The following is a 16,521-nucleotide window of genomic DNA, read 5'->3' on the forward strand; positions in this document are numbered from 1 at the left end:
TCCACTCAAGGACTTTCCGGCTCCAACGGCCATCGCCTCTACGACAGGCATGGCTTGCCCACTGCCACTTCAGCTTGCTAATAGTTTGGGCTATGACAGTGACCTTGGTTCTCCTGCGGATCTTATCCCTCAGGGAAACTCCTAACATAGCCCTCTCCATAGTTCGCTGAGCGACTTTGAATTTGTGGACAAAGCCGTTTGTCAGTGTCCACGTTTCAGCACCATAGGTGAGGACGGGAAGGACACCCTGGATTGCCTAGTCGACAGTGGTAAAGACATAGGCCTCCTGTTCGTGGGTCTGGGGTTCGATTCCGGGCACGCACCTCTAACTTCGGAGCTAGTATGTGCGTTTAAATTGAATGGCCTCCGTGGCGCAGTGGTAAACGCTGTGGTCTATTAGTGGGAGGTCCCGGGTTGGATTCCCGTCAGGGGTTTGGAATTTTATAACTTCTGGTCTGGTGGGAGGCTTCGGCCGTGGCTAGTTACTACCCTACCGGACAAGCCGTGCTGCCAATCGATTTAGCGTTCCGGTACAATGCCGTGTAGAAACCAAAGGAGTATGGGTTTAATGAAAACTGCCATACCCCTTCCAGGTTAGCCCGCTTCCATCTTAGACTGCATCATCACTTACCATCAGGACTATGGAATAGATACAAATTAACACCTTATAAAGTCGGTTAAAATAAAATTGGAAATTGTGTAGGTAAAAATAGAAATTGCACTCCTATATTGCAAATTGAACTATAAGCTAAAGGTAATAAGTCATATTTTGCAATAGCAACTGGTGTTTGTATAACACAATATCGGGTTACGAAGCCTAGCAAATGGTTGGGTGAACGTTTGACGACCTCTGGCCCAGTGGTGGGATGTCTAGAGTTCGAATCCTGATGGGGTTTGTTGTTGTCATCAGATGTCCACAGCTGGACATAATTCTCTTGTAAAGATTCTCATACTCTGTTGTCCTTTATCTCAAAAGTCGTTGACTGGAAATATATTTTAAGAGACAATAAATAAATAAAAAAGCCGGCCAAGTGCGAGTTAGACTAGCGCACCGAGGGTTCCATACTCACACGTCACGAGACAGACAGTCAGACAGACAACAAAGTGATGTTATAAGGGTTCCCTTTTTCCTTTTGTGGTAGCGTTCCAGTATGATTCCGTGTAGAAACCGATAAGGGGTATGGATTTCATAAAACGCCATAACCTTTCCAACAGGTGAGTGAGTGATCACTTACCATCAGGTAAGATCGCAGTCAAGGGCTAGCAGCTGTAATGGAATAAAAAACGCAAAACTTTGCTCCAATTGGGTCTATTTAGGAAACCGAAGTTCTAAACTTTCATACTCCTTTTTCTTCAAGTCGGTTACAGTTTGAAAATAATTCAGTTTATTTCCCTTACACAAACAAGACGAAAGTGTTTGCGATGTGAAAGTGACGTCGCTATACGAGTGAGCGAGACCGCTGCACGTAACCTGACACCACCACATCTGCGCTCTAAAAGCGACCAGGGTCGGACTCTAAACAATGTTGTGGAGTTGTATTATATTATAAAGTGTATTGTATGCTTGGAGCTACCTATGCTTAGAATTACTCTACATGATTAAATCAGAACCTATGGTGCTGAAACGTGGGCACTGACAAACGGCCTTGTCCACAAATTCAAAGTCGTTTAGGGAGCTATGGAGAGGGCTATGTTAGGAGTTTCCCTGAGGGATAAGATGTTGAGCTATGTCGGTTACTATGGTCTCTTTAGAGAAAATCCAAGCTCTCTCCATCGACCGCTAGTCTGACTTCCTGATGAGGCCCATAGCTGTTAGCAACCATGTTTCGGATCATTCGGACATTGGTCTTCATAATATATTTTTAACCCCGACCCAAAAAGAGGGGTATTATAAGTTTGACGTGTGTATCTGTGTATCTTTATGTGGTATCGTAGCGCCTAAACGAATGAACCGATTTTAATTTAGTTTGTTTTTGTTTGAAAGGTGGCTTGATCGAGAGTGTTCTTAGCTATAATCCAAGAAAATCGGTTCAGCTGTTTGAAAGTTATCAGGTCTTTTTGAGTTATTACTGTAACCTTCACTTGTCGGGGGTGTTATAAATTTTTAATTTACACTTGTATATTGAAAATCACATCACACTAATATATAATATTATAAAGGCGAAAGTTTGTATGTGTGTGTGTGTGTGTGTGTGTATGTTTGTTACTCCTTCATGCAAAAACTACTGGACGGATTTGGCTGAAATTCGGAATGGAGATAGATAATATCCTGGATTAGCACATAGGCTACTTTTTATCCCGGAAAACCAAAGAGTTCCCACGGGATTTCGAAAAACCTAAACCCACGCGGACGAAGTCGCGGGCGTCAGCTAGTATTACAATAAAACTTGAAGCTAGCCTTATATAATTATGTACTTACACAAGTCATGCCCGCGTGGAATGGTGCCAAGAATACTGGCTGCATTTCCACGTTGGACAGCCGGGCTGACCCGTTGAGCAAAAAATGAGCCAGGCCTTCTGTCACCCGATGAGGCTATTAATCGCGGTTTTTTATATATTAATTATATTATATCTTTGGTAATGCAGTTAAAAGTTTAAAACCCTATTATTCCCTATTCTAACCCACTCTACCATACCACATCAGGTAGTTACAGGTATCAAATAACCAAATGCCGGCGCCATTGTCTCTTCAGAAGAAAATCTCCTAATTTCTATCTTCGCGCTCGATGGAGTGTGATCTTTCGCTTGGATGAGCCCTTTGCCGACCTTAAGAGTTCCAAGGGATTAAAAAATCCAATCGAGTGCGATTCGGACTAGCACACGAAGGGTTCCGTACCTACCATCTTACAAGATATGACACTTGATTTAGAATAGAATAGAATAGAATAGAATAGATTTTTATTCAAATAAACTTTTACAAGTGCTTTTGAATCGTCAAATAATTTACCACTGGTTCGGAATGCCGTTCCTACCGAGAAGAACCAGCAAGAAACTCGGCGGTTGCTCTTTTCAATTGTGCAATTTACAATAATATTCTATACTATACAAGCAATTGCAGACCCGCGCATTGCTGGAGCGAGTCAAATCCATGCTTTTTTATCATTTACATAATCTTCGATTGTGTAATATGCTTTTGCCAGGAGCATACTTTTAATGGATTTTTTAAACTTTGGTAAAGGCAAGTCTAATATTGACTGTGGAATTTTATTATAAAATATTACACTCATTCCCACAAATGACTTTCCCACTTTTCTGAGGCGGAGCGTAGGAGTTGCGAGCTTATTACGATTTCTAGTTGGCCTGTCATGGAAATCACCGATTTTTTTGTAGCTGAGGAGGTTTTGTCGTACAAAAATTATATTATTGTAAATGTATTGAGAAGCTACTGTAAGAATACCTATTTCCTTAAATTTCTCTCGTAGGGAATCGCGCGGTTTTAAATTATAAATTGCGCGTATTGCCCTTTTTTGTAAAACGAAAATTTTTCCAATATCTGCCGCTTTACCCCATAGCAAGATTCCGTAAGACATAATACTGTGAAAATAGGCAAAATATACAATTTTTGCAGTTTCCACGTCAGTTATCTGTCGAATCTTTCTAACAGCGTAAGCAGCAGAGCTGAGTTTGCCAGCAAGTGTTGATATATGGGCGTTCCATTGAAGCTTTGCATCTAAAGTTATCCCCAGGAACACGGTGGTCTCCTCTACTTTCAACATATCATTATTTATCATTAATTTTATGTTATTTGTCGTCTTGGTATTGGGCAGTGCGAATTCGACACACTTGGTTTTCTTTGCATTTAAAAGCAAATTGTTAACAGTAAACCAGTGAGTGACCTGCGATATGGCTCTATTTACATCGTCATAATTATTCTCATTTCTATCTAATTTAAAAATCAAAGACGTATCATCAGCAAATAGTACAATATCGCAAGTATTTTGGACAAAATATGGTAGATCGTTTATATATACCAAGAACATGAAGGGACCTAGGATAGAGCCTTGAGGAACACCCATTAATGAGGCTGATCCGGATGACTTCACATCATTTACACATACTGTTTGTATACGATCACTGAGATAAGACGCAATAAGACTAAGCGCAGTGTCTTTGACTCCATAATAGCTCAATTTAGCTAAGAGAGTCTCGTGCTCAACGCAGTCGAATGCTTTAGACAAATCACAGAAAATTCCAACGGCATTCTGTGAGTTCTCCCACGCATCGAATATATGCTTTAAAAGCATTGCGCCCGCATCGATTGTTGATCGTCCTTTAGTAAAACCATACTGCTCCGAGTGAAGTAATTTATTCAAGTTAAAGTGCAAGAGCAGTTGGTTGAGCATAATTTTTTCAAATATCTTGCTAAAAGTCGGCAAAATCGAAATTGGCCTGTAATTATTTGGGTCACTTTTACTGCCCGATTTGAAAAGAGGAATCAATTTACTGTATTTCATAAGATCTGGAAAGGATCCTGACTCTACGGACTTATTAAAAATTAGAGCAAGATATGGAGCAACAATATCAATAATATTGCTGATTACTTTTACTGATATCCCCCATAAGTCTCCTGTTTTTTTGTACTGTAAAGATTTGAATACCTTAATAATATCATGTGGGGTAATTTGTTCAAACTTAAATAGTACACTGCACTCAGAAACATTGCCCCTAAGAAGATTATAGGCTTCTGTTGGCGACGAGTTAAGGGAACTAGTAGTGGTAACTGGGATGTTTCGGAAAAAGTCCTCAAATGTCTTTGCAATTTCTATGTCAGAGTCAGTAATGTGATTGTTAATTTTAAGTTCCAATTTATTATTATTTTCCATTTTATGTTTCCCAGTTTCATCTGTGATGATTTCCCAAGCTGCTTTTATTTTATTATCTGAATTAATAATTTTTCGTTTTATGTGAATTGACTTAGCTTGTATGCAAACATTTCTAAATAATTTTGAATAATTTCTTACATATTGAACAAAGGCTGGAGTAAAATTATATTGCTTTTCTGCATACAAGTCAAACAGCTTATTCCTACTTTTATAAATGCCAACAGTAGCCCACTCACTAAATTTAAGATTTTTAAACAATCTTTTTTCTATGATTTTAAAAATAGAATTAAATTGGGAATTTATTAAGTTAAAAAAAGCATTATACAGTTCATCCGGACCACCCTGTGTAAGGTCAAGTGAAGGTAAGGTGAATAAAATATTATGTTTGAATTGCTTTACTTTTTTAGTAGTGACTGGCCTATACTTTACTACTTTTATTGTATTTAGTTGACAGCTGGGAACAGATATCATTTGTCCACAGTGGTCGGATCTAAGATTGGTGATAATGGATTTTTTAATAATTTTACAATCACCAAAAATGTTAATGTTTCTAGGGTACCTCAAAGGAAAAACGGAACCCTTATAGGATCACTTTGTTGTCTGTCTGTCCGGTTGTCCGTATGTCGTGTCTGTCTTGAAAACCTATAGAATCATGTTTGGCAGGTTGGTAGGTCTTATAGCACAAGTAAAGGAAATAATCCGAAAGCTGTGAATTTGTGGTTACATAAAAAAAACTGTGTTCATGAACGAATAATTATAATCAGTAGGTATTTTCAATTTTCAAAGTAAGAAGATAAGATGATTCAAATAGAGTCTCATATGAAAAGGCTTTCTTTACCTGTCTTTACATTGTAAAACAGAATTTTATTTATTTGTATGAATAGTTTTTGATTTATCGTGCAAAATGTTGGAAAAAATACCTGAGTCGAGTACGGAACCCTCAGTGCGCGAGTCTGACTCGCACTTGGGCGGTTTTTGTATAGGATTAGGGAACCCATCTTGGTTTACAATTTCATTTTTATTTTGGCCTGATAGAGGTCATAGTAACATTTATTCTGAATTATTTTGAGCTGTAGAGTCCTGTGACAGACGGACAAACAACAGAGGTTTGATAATAGAAGTCCCGTTTGGTACCCTTGAGAATTTAGATACGGAACCTTACAAACAAGGAACGCGACCACCTTGGCCTTTTCACTTTTTTTGTTTGTTAAGATAATAGTTGAATTAGTTTAATGAAGGAATCACTGATTTCCGATTTATGCAACTCGAGATGGCGATTTAATATATAGGCATAAGAATGCTGCTAAGTTTCTTGCCGACTCTTCTCAGTAGAATTTACCTTCCAAACGGTGGTCAGACGTAGCATAAGATATCCTACATGAAATGAATTTTGATTTGGTATAGAAGGAAAAGGTCACTGACTGATCTAGCAACGCACAGCTCAAACTACTGGACGGATCAGACTGTTTGGCATGTAGATACTTAGCTATTATGACGTAGACATCCACAAAGAAGGGATTTTTGAAAATTCAACCCCTGCCGTGATAGCCTTGTGGTTAAGACGTCCGCCTCCACTCGGTAGGTCGGGGGTTCGATCCCGGGCACGCACTTATAACTTTTAGGTGTTATGTGGGTTTTAAAAATTAGGTAGCACTTACTTTAGTGGGGAGGGAAAACATCGTAACTAACTAAACCTGCATGCTTGAGAGTTCTCCATAATTTAAACCTCAACAGCTCAACGGTTATAACTGAAATCCGAATGGTCGGCGGTTCAAACCCCAGCCGTTGCACTATTGTCGTACCCACTCCTAGCACAAGCTTTACGCTTAGTTGGAGGGGAAAGGGGAATGTTAGTTATGATTAAAATGGCTAATATTAAAAAAAAATGTTCTCAAACGTGTGTGAGGTCTGCCAATGTCATTCAATGTAGACTACCATTTGGTTAGCTAGATAGTTTAGTGGCTAGTTGCTACCAAGCGATCTAGCGTTCTGGTACGATGCTATGTAGAACCCAAAGGGGTATGGGTTTAATAAAAACTGCCATACCCGTTTCAGGTTAGCCCGCTTCCATCTTAGACATCATCACTTACCACTAAGTGAGATTGCAGTCAAGGGCTAACTTATATCTGAATAATAATGAAATAGGTAGGTACTAGAACAGCAATGTGAGCTTTTGAGATACGGGGAAACGGATGGTCTTACAAACAGACATACATCGCAAAAACTGTAGTCTAAATACGGGCCTGTGCGTTGACATAGTTGTTCTTTATGACCTCTCAGACAGACTTAGCTAAATTCTATTTTAATCACACGTCATTACCTACTCTATTTACTAGCTGTTTACCCGCGGCTTTGTCCGCGTCAATTTTATCTTTCATCTATAATGATTACTAGCTGATGCCCGCGACTTCGTTCCCGTGGATATAAGTTTTAAAAAACCCGTGGGAACTCTTTTCTGGGATAAAAAATAGCCTATGTGATAATCCAGGGTATAGGTCTATTTAGGTACATTCCAAGTTTCAGCCAAACGGGGTATATCTCGTGAACCGTATGATAAGTAGAGAGTTGAAATTTTCACAGTGTGCATTTCTTTTGCCGCTCGCTGCAACAACAAATAATAAGAATTTCAAAATGGCTGCCATAATCCATACTAATATTATAAATGCGAAAGTGTGTCTGTCTGTCTGCTAGTTTTTCACGGCCCAATAGTTGAACAGATGTTAATGAAATTGGTATAAAGTTAGCTTAAATCGGGAATGACCATAGGCTACTTTTACCCCGGAAAATCAAAGAGTTCCCACGGGATTTTTGAAAACCCTAAATCCACGCGGAGGAAGTCTTGGGCATCGGCTAGATAAGGGCCGATTTTTAACCCCCGACCAGAAAAGAGGGGTGTTATAAGTTTGACGTGTGTATCTGTGTATCTGTGTATCTGTGTGTCTGTGTATCTGTGTATCTGTGTATCTGTGTCTGTGGCATCGTAGCGCCTAAACGAATGAACCGATTTTAATTTAGTTTTTTTTTGTTCGAAAGGTGGCTTGATCGAGAGTGTTCTTAGCTATAATCTAAAAAAATTGGTTCAGCCGTTTAAGAGTTATCAGCTCTTTTCTAGTTTTCTTGTAGAAAAGAAGGTTAGATAACCGTTAGGTTCTTAATATTATGTCAATAGACAAATGTCAAGCTGTCAAGATGGACGTTGCCTAAATACATAATTATTTATTTGAAAATGATGTTTTGGAAAACTCAAATACTTTGGATCGTCGGGGGTGTTATAAATTTTTAATTTACACTTGTTCATCTAGATAAGTGTTATTTCTTGTACAATGGTACGGAACCCTTCGTGTGCGAGTCCGACATGTACTTGACCGGTTTTTTTTTAAATAGATCATTTTGTTCTCTAACCAAATTATATTTCATCCCGGAGTCTAGAGCATGAAAAAAAAAAAAAAAAACAATACAGAAATGGCCGCCGGTGGGGTACGGGTATCAGGTTACAGCGCGCTAGGGGCGGGCTGTCGGCGCTGATACGTCATTTTGTGCTTCAGCCTGATTGAACAGGACTACCCATTTTGTGCCAGTAATACCCATATTGACCGAAATATGATACTGGGGCTTCTACGATAATGTTACTGACATTTTTAGGGTTCCGTAGGTATCTAAAAAGGAAAAACGGTACCCTTATAGGATCACTTTGTTGTCCGTCTTGTTGGGGGGGGGGGGGGTTAATGACACTGGGGGCCTTATGACACTGGGGCTTCTACGATAACGTTACGTTACCTCAAAAGGAAAACGCATAACCCTTCTTTGGACTTCACCGCAGTAAGCTATAACCCAGGTACCCTTATAGGGTCACTTTTTTGTCTGTCAGTCCCTCTGTCCCTCTGTCAAGAAAACCTGTAGGTCTAGAATCATGAAATTTGGCAAGAAGATAGGTCTTATAGCACATGTAAATGAAAGTGAATTTGTGGTTACATCACAAAAATATTTTTTGATTTATCGTGCGAAATTTCGGAAAAAATACCCGAGAACCCTTGGTGCGCGAGTCCGACTCGCACTTATTCGTTTTTTTTTCAATTTTATAGCTTTCTATATAGTTTATTTACGCATGATGTTGCCTCAAAATTTGCCCTAAAATAGAGACTTTTCAAGGGCCACAACTTATAGAATAAATACAATTTCACTATATTTCTAAACCTCTAAAACCTTGTCGGTGGGGTTTAAGAAGCTCTGGGAACTCTAACTCCGTTGATGGCCTCCCTTGCGATGGCCTTTGGGCTCAACCTGTAGTATATACTCTCCTGGCCTCATGAAGAGCCTACGTAGTACCTAATGTTAATGAATGAACACATCTAATCTGTGTTAATATTTCCTTGTTTCCAGTGGCGGTACCGGTGACAAGCAGCTGGACTCTTCAACAGACGACGACAGCGACGCGCCGCACGCCGCCGCCGCGCACGCGCCGCCGCTCTACCCGCTGTACGAGCACCCCCTCGCGCATCTGCAGTACCACCACTCGTGACAGTACCAGTAGCCCTGAGCGAAGCGAGCGCGGAATTTTCCATTCGAAAGCTCTCTGTTCCTGATAAACTCGAGGCAGAAAAACTAATCTGAGACATACTTAGGTATTAGACATTACATACCTATGTACCTACCTGGTTTTGAGTAATTAGTATGTTTTCAACTCTTTTGAGGCCAAAAAACGACTTCCAAAACCACTACAAAGTAAAAAAATAATTTTTGTTTCTACACGTGTATGTATGTAGTCGGGCGAGCTTCACGCTTAGATTCCTAGTTTCTTTCATAATGCTCGCTCGACTTCAACATATAAAACATTGTGACAACGGGCTGAATTGAGAACCCCCTCCTTTTTGGAAATCGGTTAAAAATTAAGTCTTATGTAAAGACTAGTATAACTTGTGGTTTAAAACTGACTGCCCATTGTGATTTTTTTACTTTTACGGGTTTACATTTTACCCAATTGCTGCGAAGCCCACAAGCGTGGTTATGTTTTAACCTGTATGTATGTCTATTCATATGTCCGCTCGTAACTACTCAATGGCTCAACCGATTTAAGTTTGTATGAGTATCACTGGGTACATAAAAATTTAAAAAATAAAACAGGCTGGAAAAGGTGCAGTGTAAACCGCAGTCGGTTTTTTTTTTAAATTAAGTACTTGTTACTTCAAGCAATACATAAAGATGAAATTCGATGCGCCACGGCCGGTGTGCACAGAGCTTTATATCTTGAAACTATTAGACTAGCAATTTTCTTTTTAATGAATTGGCAGTAATTTTATTCTAACATGCCTACTTGATACACAATAATTTATTATTTTAAAGGAGTTGAGTTGTTTACTAAGCAATTTAAATGGCTTAAGTATTTTTTTTTCTACATGAGCAATATGAAATAGTATGCACCATGTGAAACGAGTACTGAGTTCGATTCTCGGATGATACATAGTTTTAAAAGAATCATTAATTGTGATGATACCTATATCAAAAATACGAGTAAATTATTTCTTACTAATTATTACATTGAGTGTCTTCCAAAATTCGTAAAATCCACATTTGATTGCTATTTTTAAGTTTGCTAACCATTTTAAGTTATCGATTTAACCAAAAAGTACCTACGTCAAATGTGTATAACGTCACATCTGTGAATTTCATATTTCAAGCTCTTTTACTAAGCGAGCGTTTTGACGTCCGATAAAAAGTCGCTGATTTGACTAGTAGTCATCATCCTTATTGAATTCGGTAATAAGAAATCACAAGTGTAAATTAAAAATGTATAACACCACCGACAAGTGAAGGTTACAGTAACTAGAAAAGAGCTGATAACTTTCAAACGGCTGAACCGATTTTCTTGGATTATAGCTAAGAACACCTTATAAAAATTGGGTATCATCCACACCCGCGCGACCAAAATAACTACCAAGCGGTAATGTCAGCCGCGCGGGTATCGCCTCGCACAATATTATGCGTCTACAACAGTCGCATAGGTGTGTACAGTATACAGGGTGAATTCAGAACGCTAGCAAAAACGAAGACAGGTGATAGTACTGATGATTACTGATACGATACCACATGAATGAATTAAAAAGTCCTGTATTTTTTAAAAGTTCACAATATATTACAAATAAAATCTTTGACTGACGCTAAAGGTCAACGAACGTTGCGTACGTAAGCCACTCGGGGTCAATGCCGCGTCGTAGGTGGGGCATTGGCCATTGACTCGTTGTGCACACTATACATTGCGGGTTTGAAAAATATTAAATCACTGAAACTACAAAATAAAACAATTTATTTATTAAAATTATTGGCATTGGATTGTGTTTACGTATTATAATGATAACGCTAAGTTTTTGCTAGCGTTCTAGTTACACCTTCGCGTCGAGGAAGCTCCCACATCGCGTCCCACAACCCGCGTTCAAAACGCGCAGGTGTGGCTGTAGCTTAAAATTAGCCAATTAGCCCTAATTCGCACGAGGGTTAGCCCTAATTCGCACGAGCGTTAACGGACGTTAAAAAAGCTCTCGTGCGAATGAGGCCTTAAAAAAGCGTTGCGTTAAAACCCTAATTCGCACGAGCGTTAACGGACGTTAAAAAAGCTGTCGTGCGAATGAGGCCTTAGACCATTCTGGATATTATGACTAAACAAAAAACTGTACTACAACATTTTTGCTTCTTTTTATATCGAAATATATCAATTACCTACTAGGATAAATGTATTTATAAAAAAGTTTATTGAGTAAATAAATACTGTAACTTTAACTTAATTGTAAATACTAATTAATGCATCGTTATTTAAAACTGTTAAAGTAACAACTTTTAAGAACTTAAGTTTTAGAAGATATGACTAAGATATAGGTTTATAATTTTTGTACACAATTATTAGAATAAACGATTTGGTTAAAAGTAGATAGTTATTTATTAAACAATAAGTAAATAAGTATTTTACATATAATAATATTAAGGTGCAAAACAAACTAAATTATTGCATTTTGTGTATCTAGCGTGATGATTAGTACAGTAAAATTAACAGGGCTCTCTCCGTCACTTACTCCATACAATCGTAGCCCCAATTTCATTTGAATATTAAGCAACATAAGTCCATGAAATTTTGCAGACATATTCTAGAAACTAATATCTGTTTTAGACTTTTCTAAAAATATGTAGTTTTAAATAACTTTGAAACCGAATATTTTAACGGAAATCTGGAAAACCACAGGCATAGATATTAGTTCCCGGAACGTTTCAACAAAATTCCATTGAGTATGATTGGTTAGTATTCCAATAAGAGACGAACTACGTTTGTATGGAGCGAGTGACGGAGAGAACCCTCTTAAGGTAAATCTAATTGAAACAAATTTTCTTGTTGTAAATGTTGGATATATTTACAACAATAATAATAATTGTTGTTACTGTATTTACTTATATTTTTTTTTGTTTTATTCGCTGCATTTAAATGCATTGTAATGTCAGTGTGAACATCACGTACATTGGTCTCCAATAGCCTCTTGTCAACAAAGTAATGTGTCTGCACCTTAATATTATAATGTGTTTTAGTGTGTTTTGTATAAATATTAAATACCTATCCTAATGTTAGTTTAAGTGTCGTTATTTAGGATATTAGTATTTTTAAACGGACGTGTGTTGTTAACAATGTTGTTTTATTTACATCTACCCTCTTCTACAAGCGGTGAAGTTTACACATCTTTCAGAACATTATGAAGAACTAGTTACTAGACAATGCTCGCGACTTCGTCCGCGTGGGTTTAGGGGTTTTAAAAATCCCGTGGGGACTCTGCTTTTTCCGTATAAAAAGTTGCCTATGTCTATTTCCGGGATGCAAGCTACCTCTGTACCTTTCGTAAGTATTAATTGATTAAACACACAGGTTCAAAAAATCTATTAAAAATATGCTCCTGAGAAAAGCATATTATACTATCGAAGATTATGTAAATGATAAAAAAGCGTGGATTTGACCTGCGATTCGCTCCAGCAATGCGCAGGACTTCAATTGCTTTTATACATGGCATAATATTTTATATCAAATCTTTGAAAAGAGCAACCGCCGAGTTTCTTGCTGGTTCTTCTCGGTAGGAAAGGCATTCCGAACCAGTGGTAGATGCTTTTGACGATTCAAAAGAACTTGTAAAAGTCTAATTGAATAAAAATATTTTGAATTTGAATTTGAATTTGAAAACGGATAGACCTTTAAGAATCCCATGGGAACTCTTTGATTTGATTTTACGGAAAAAAGGAGCCTATGTCCTTTCGCTGGATGTAAGCTAACTCTGTACCAAACATCAAAATCGGTTAATAGACTGTAGACCATAGTCCACCGCCATAAAGGCCTTTCAGATTGATAAGCCTTTAACAGGGCTCTCTCCGTCACTCGTTTCCACTCGTTTCATACAATCGTAGTTCCAATTTCATTTGAATATTAAGCAACCAAAGTCCATGAAATTTTGCAGACATATTCTAGAAACTAATATCTGTGTCTGTGGTGTTTTAGATTTTTCTAAAAATATGTAGTTTTAAAATTACAGGGGCTAAAAGATTTGTATGAAAACTTTTAAGACCGCGTAACTTTGAAACCGAATATTTTAACAGAAATCTGGAAAACCACAGACATAGATATTAGTTTCTAGAATATGTCTGCAAAATTTCATGGACTTTGGTTGCTTAATATTCAAATGAAATTGGAACTACGATTGTATGAAACGAGTGACGGAGAGAGCCCTCTTAAACCCTAAAAACTAGTCGCGTTCTGTTTCGGCTTCAAAGTAACTCGGATACTATATATAGTATATATATATATATATATATATATATATATATACACTATACTATATATAGTATATATAGTAATATATAGTTACCTAGCTAGTACCTACCTACGTTAATTGGCATACGGAATAGGCAATCCGTACTAGGCCAGTAGACTATCACACTAATATTATAAAGGCGAAAGTTTGTGTGTATGTTTCGTTAGTCCTTCACGCAAAAACTACTAGACGGATTTGCCTGAAATTTGGAATGGATATAGAAAATTTTCTGGATTAGCACATAGGCTACTTTTTATCCCAGAAAATCAAAGAGTTCCCACGGAATTTAGAAAAACCTAAATCCACGCGTGCGAAGTCGCGGGCATCGTCTAGTAGCCTATAGTTCACCACAATTAAGTTTAGGTCTTCTATCAGAATGGGAATGGTTGAGCTAAACCCTTCTCATACTAAGAGATTCGTGCTCAGTAGTGAGCCAGCAAGGGTTGTTCATGATGATGAAGACTTTTTTGTTGGAAGAAAAATGAGACAAACATAGACACATAAAAATAATTTATTCAAGCATAATATCTAGTTAAAAAATACAGTACAAAATCATATTCACAGTAGGTACCTAATCAGTGCATAGTTGCGGGGGCGGTGTATATGACGTCACCAGTTGTGACGTCAGTCACTCGCACTGTCACGTCTCTAAGGTGAACCACTTCGATGACTTCCGAGGACTCCACCTGCTTCCTCATCCCACCAGCCTCTTGCACCGTGCTGATGTCCATCGCCCAGAAACGGTGACCCTTGTACTCCTTATCGTAGTTCATAGCCACAGCTCCAACTAAACTGGTCTCGAAGTCCACCCGAATCGTCATGATTTCCTTAGTGGCCAGGACTTCGACTTTCGCGTGCTGTTTCGGCTTCAAAGTAACTTGGAATTCGGATGCTACGTTCATTGGCATTGCTTTAACGGTATCTTCTCCCCATTTAGCTGTGAATCCAAAGTACATGGAATCTTCTGGCTTTTTCATGTCGAGATGATAGTGGATGTCTTCAATTTCTAATTCAGGTTTCTTGTCCCATTTCGATGAAACTGTGGTTTCTACTAAATGGTTGATTTTCTCGTTAAAGGTCTTCGGTTCTGAATCTTCGTTGACTAAGTTTTTGATCTCAGTTTTGACTGGTTTAGTTTCCACTGTCAAAATTGTAGCTTTTTTGGGTAGAAACACCCTTTTTACAGGTTCCCAGTTCAGGGATTTGTATAAGCCTCCCCAAGGGGTGGGGTTTCTTAGGTAGACGTTATCTGGGGCTAAACCAAAGTAGCTAGAAATGGATTTCTTCAGGTTTTCCTCTGTCAAATCGAAGGTTTTCCTCTCAATGTCGTTGATGAGATCGACGTAGCTTCCAGATATATGGACATCTCGCTCTTTCTCGTCTGTGGCTGATATGTCTATCTCTATCTTCGCGTAGATGATTGGTAGGATGAACAGGATAGGCAGAAGTTTGGAAACCATCTTGAATTAATGTGACCTGGAAATAGAAAGATGGGGTTAGTAAGATTTCATGGCAAATTTTTGAAAGTAGGTACCTAGGTACATAGCAAGTATCTAACGACAGTCGTTCTACCAAGTTATTTAGCGTTTCAGTACGATCCCGCGTAGAAACCTATAGTATATGGTAAAAATTGCCATAGGTTCAGATTTCAGGTTAAGACATATCCATCTTAGACTGCATCCTCACTTCAGAGATCTGAGGATACTAAACTTGCAAACAAACCTGGGACCTCGAGAAGTAGGTAAGTATTGCTGCCAAAGCAAAGTTGGAGTTCCTTATCGTATAAGACGTAAAATATGTTAGAAATCTAGAAAAGGTGACTGACTGACTGACTGATCTATCAACGCACATCTCAAACTATTGGAAGGATCGGGCTGAAAGGCAGGCGGATAGCTATTATGACATAGACATCCGCTAAGAAAGGGTTTTTGAAAATTCAACCCCTAAGGGGGTAAAATAGGGGTTTAAAATTTGTGTGGTCCGTGCGGACGAAGTCGCGGACGTAAGCTGGTAGATAAGTTTCATAAAAACTCTGACCAGGAATCGAACCCGCGATCCTATCGTCAGAATCAACACAAATACAAGTGTAAATTAAAAATTTATAACACCCCCGACAAGTGAAGGTTACAGTAACTAGAAAAGAGCTGATAACTTCCAAACGGCTGAACCGATTTTCTTGGATTATAGCTAAGAACACTCTCGATCAAGCCACCTTTCAAATAAAAAAAAACTAAATTAAAATCGATTCATTCGTTTAGGAGCTAGTTACGATGCCACAGACAGATACACACGTCAAACTTGTAACACCCCTCTTTTTGGGTCGGGGGTTAGTAATGTAAGTACCCATATAAAAATACAACACTTACCAAGAAATAAGTAGGCAGGCACGTTCTGGATACAATGTAACTAATGATTTCCAATTGTTTAAAGCCTAGTTTATATACAGATTTTGACCAGAAGTACTGTCGATGACAAAAGTGATAGTGCTGATGTAAAAAAAAAAAAATTTTTGTAGACCTAACTTATATGTTTCTGTGTCACATAAGTAGGTGCGTAGTGTTTTGAACTGAATGATTATAAGTACTATTAGCCGTGATAGCCTAGTGGTTAAGACGTCCGTCTCCTATTTAAGGTCACGGTTCGATCCCAGGCACGCACCTCTAACTTTTTGAAGTTGTGTGCTTTAAAAAGCTTCTACAAGTTTAAATTAAAAATTTATAACACCCCCGACAAGTGAAGGTTACAGTAACTAGAAAAGAGCTGATAACTTTCAAACGGCTGTATCGATTTTCTTGGACTATACCGCGCCTACGATTCAAAGTATCTGAGTTTTCCAAAACATCATTTTCAAAAAAAAAATTATGTTA

The 16,521-nt window shown here is 38.2% G+C and overlaps 2 protein-coding genes across 3 annotated transcripts in view; one reads left to right on the forward strand and one right to left on the reverse strand.

Annotated features, from left to right (window-relative positions):
• The window catches only part of LOC123878053 (protein sine oculis-like), a 33,926-nt gene extending 23,028 nt beyond the window's left edge, over positions 1-10,898 (forward strand). For both annotated transcript variants that reach the window (XM_045925076.1, XM_045925077.1), the window contains one exon: positions 9,204-10,898. In XM_045925076.1, the coding sequence (XP_045781032.1) occupies positions 9,204-9,342 (139 nt within the window). In that variant the 3' untranslated portion in view covers positions 9,343-10,898. The remainder of the gene's footprint in view (positions 1-9,203) is intronic.
• Positions 10,899-14,149: 3,251 nt separating this feature from the next.
• On the reverse strand, positions 14,150-16,141 carry LOC123878052. The gene is made up of 2 exons (XM_045925075.1): positions 16,021-16,141; positions 14,150-15,130 (listed from the first exon to the last, which is right to left on the reverse strand). Exon 2 carries the CDS (start codon positions 15,112-15,114, stop codon positions 14,230-14,232), a length of 885 nt encoding a protein of 294 aa, XP_045781031.1. The 5' UTR covers positions 15,115-15,130; positions 16,021-16,141; the 3' UTR covers positions 14,150-14,229.
• Between the last annotated feature and the right edge of the window lie 380 nt (positions 16,142-16,521).

Source organism: Maniola jurtina, chromosome 25 (genome assembly GCF_905333055.1).
Source record: "Maniola jurtina chromosome 25, ilManJurt1.1, whole genome shotgun sequence".
Lineage (NCBI taxonomy): Eukaryota > Metazoa > Arthropoda > Insecta > Lepidoptera > Nymphalidae > Maniola > Maniola jurtina.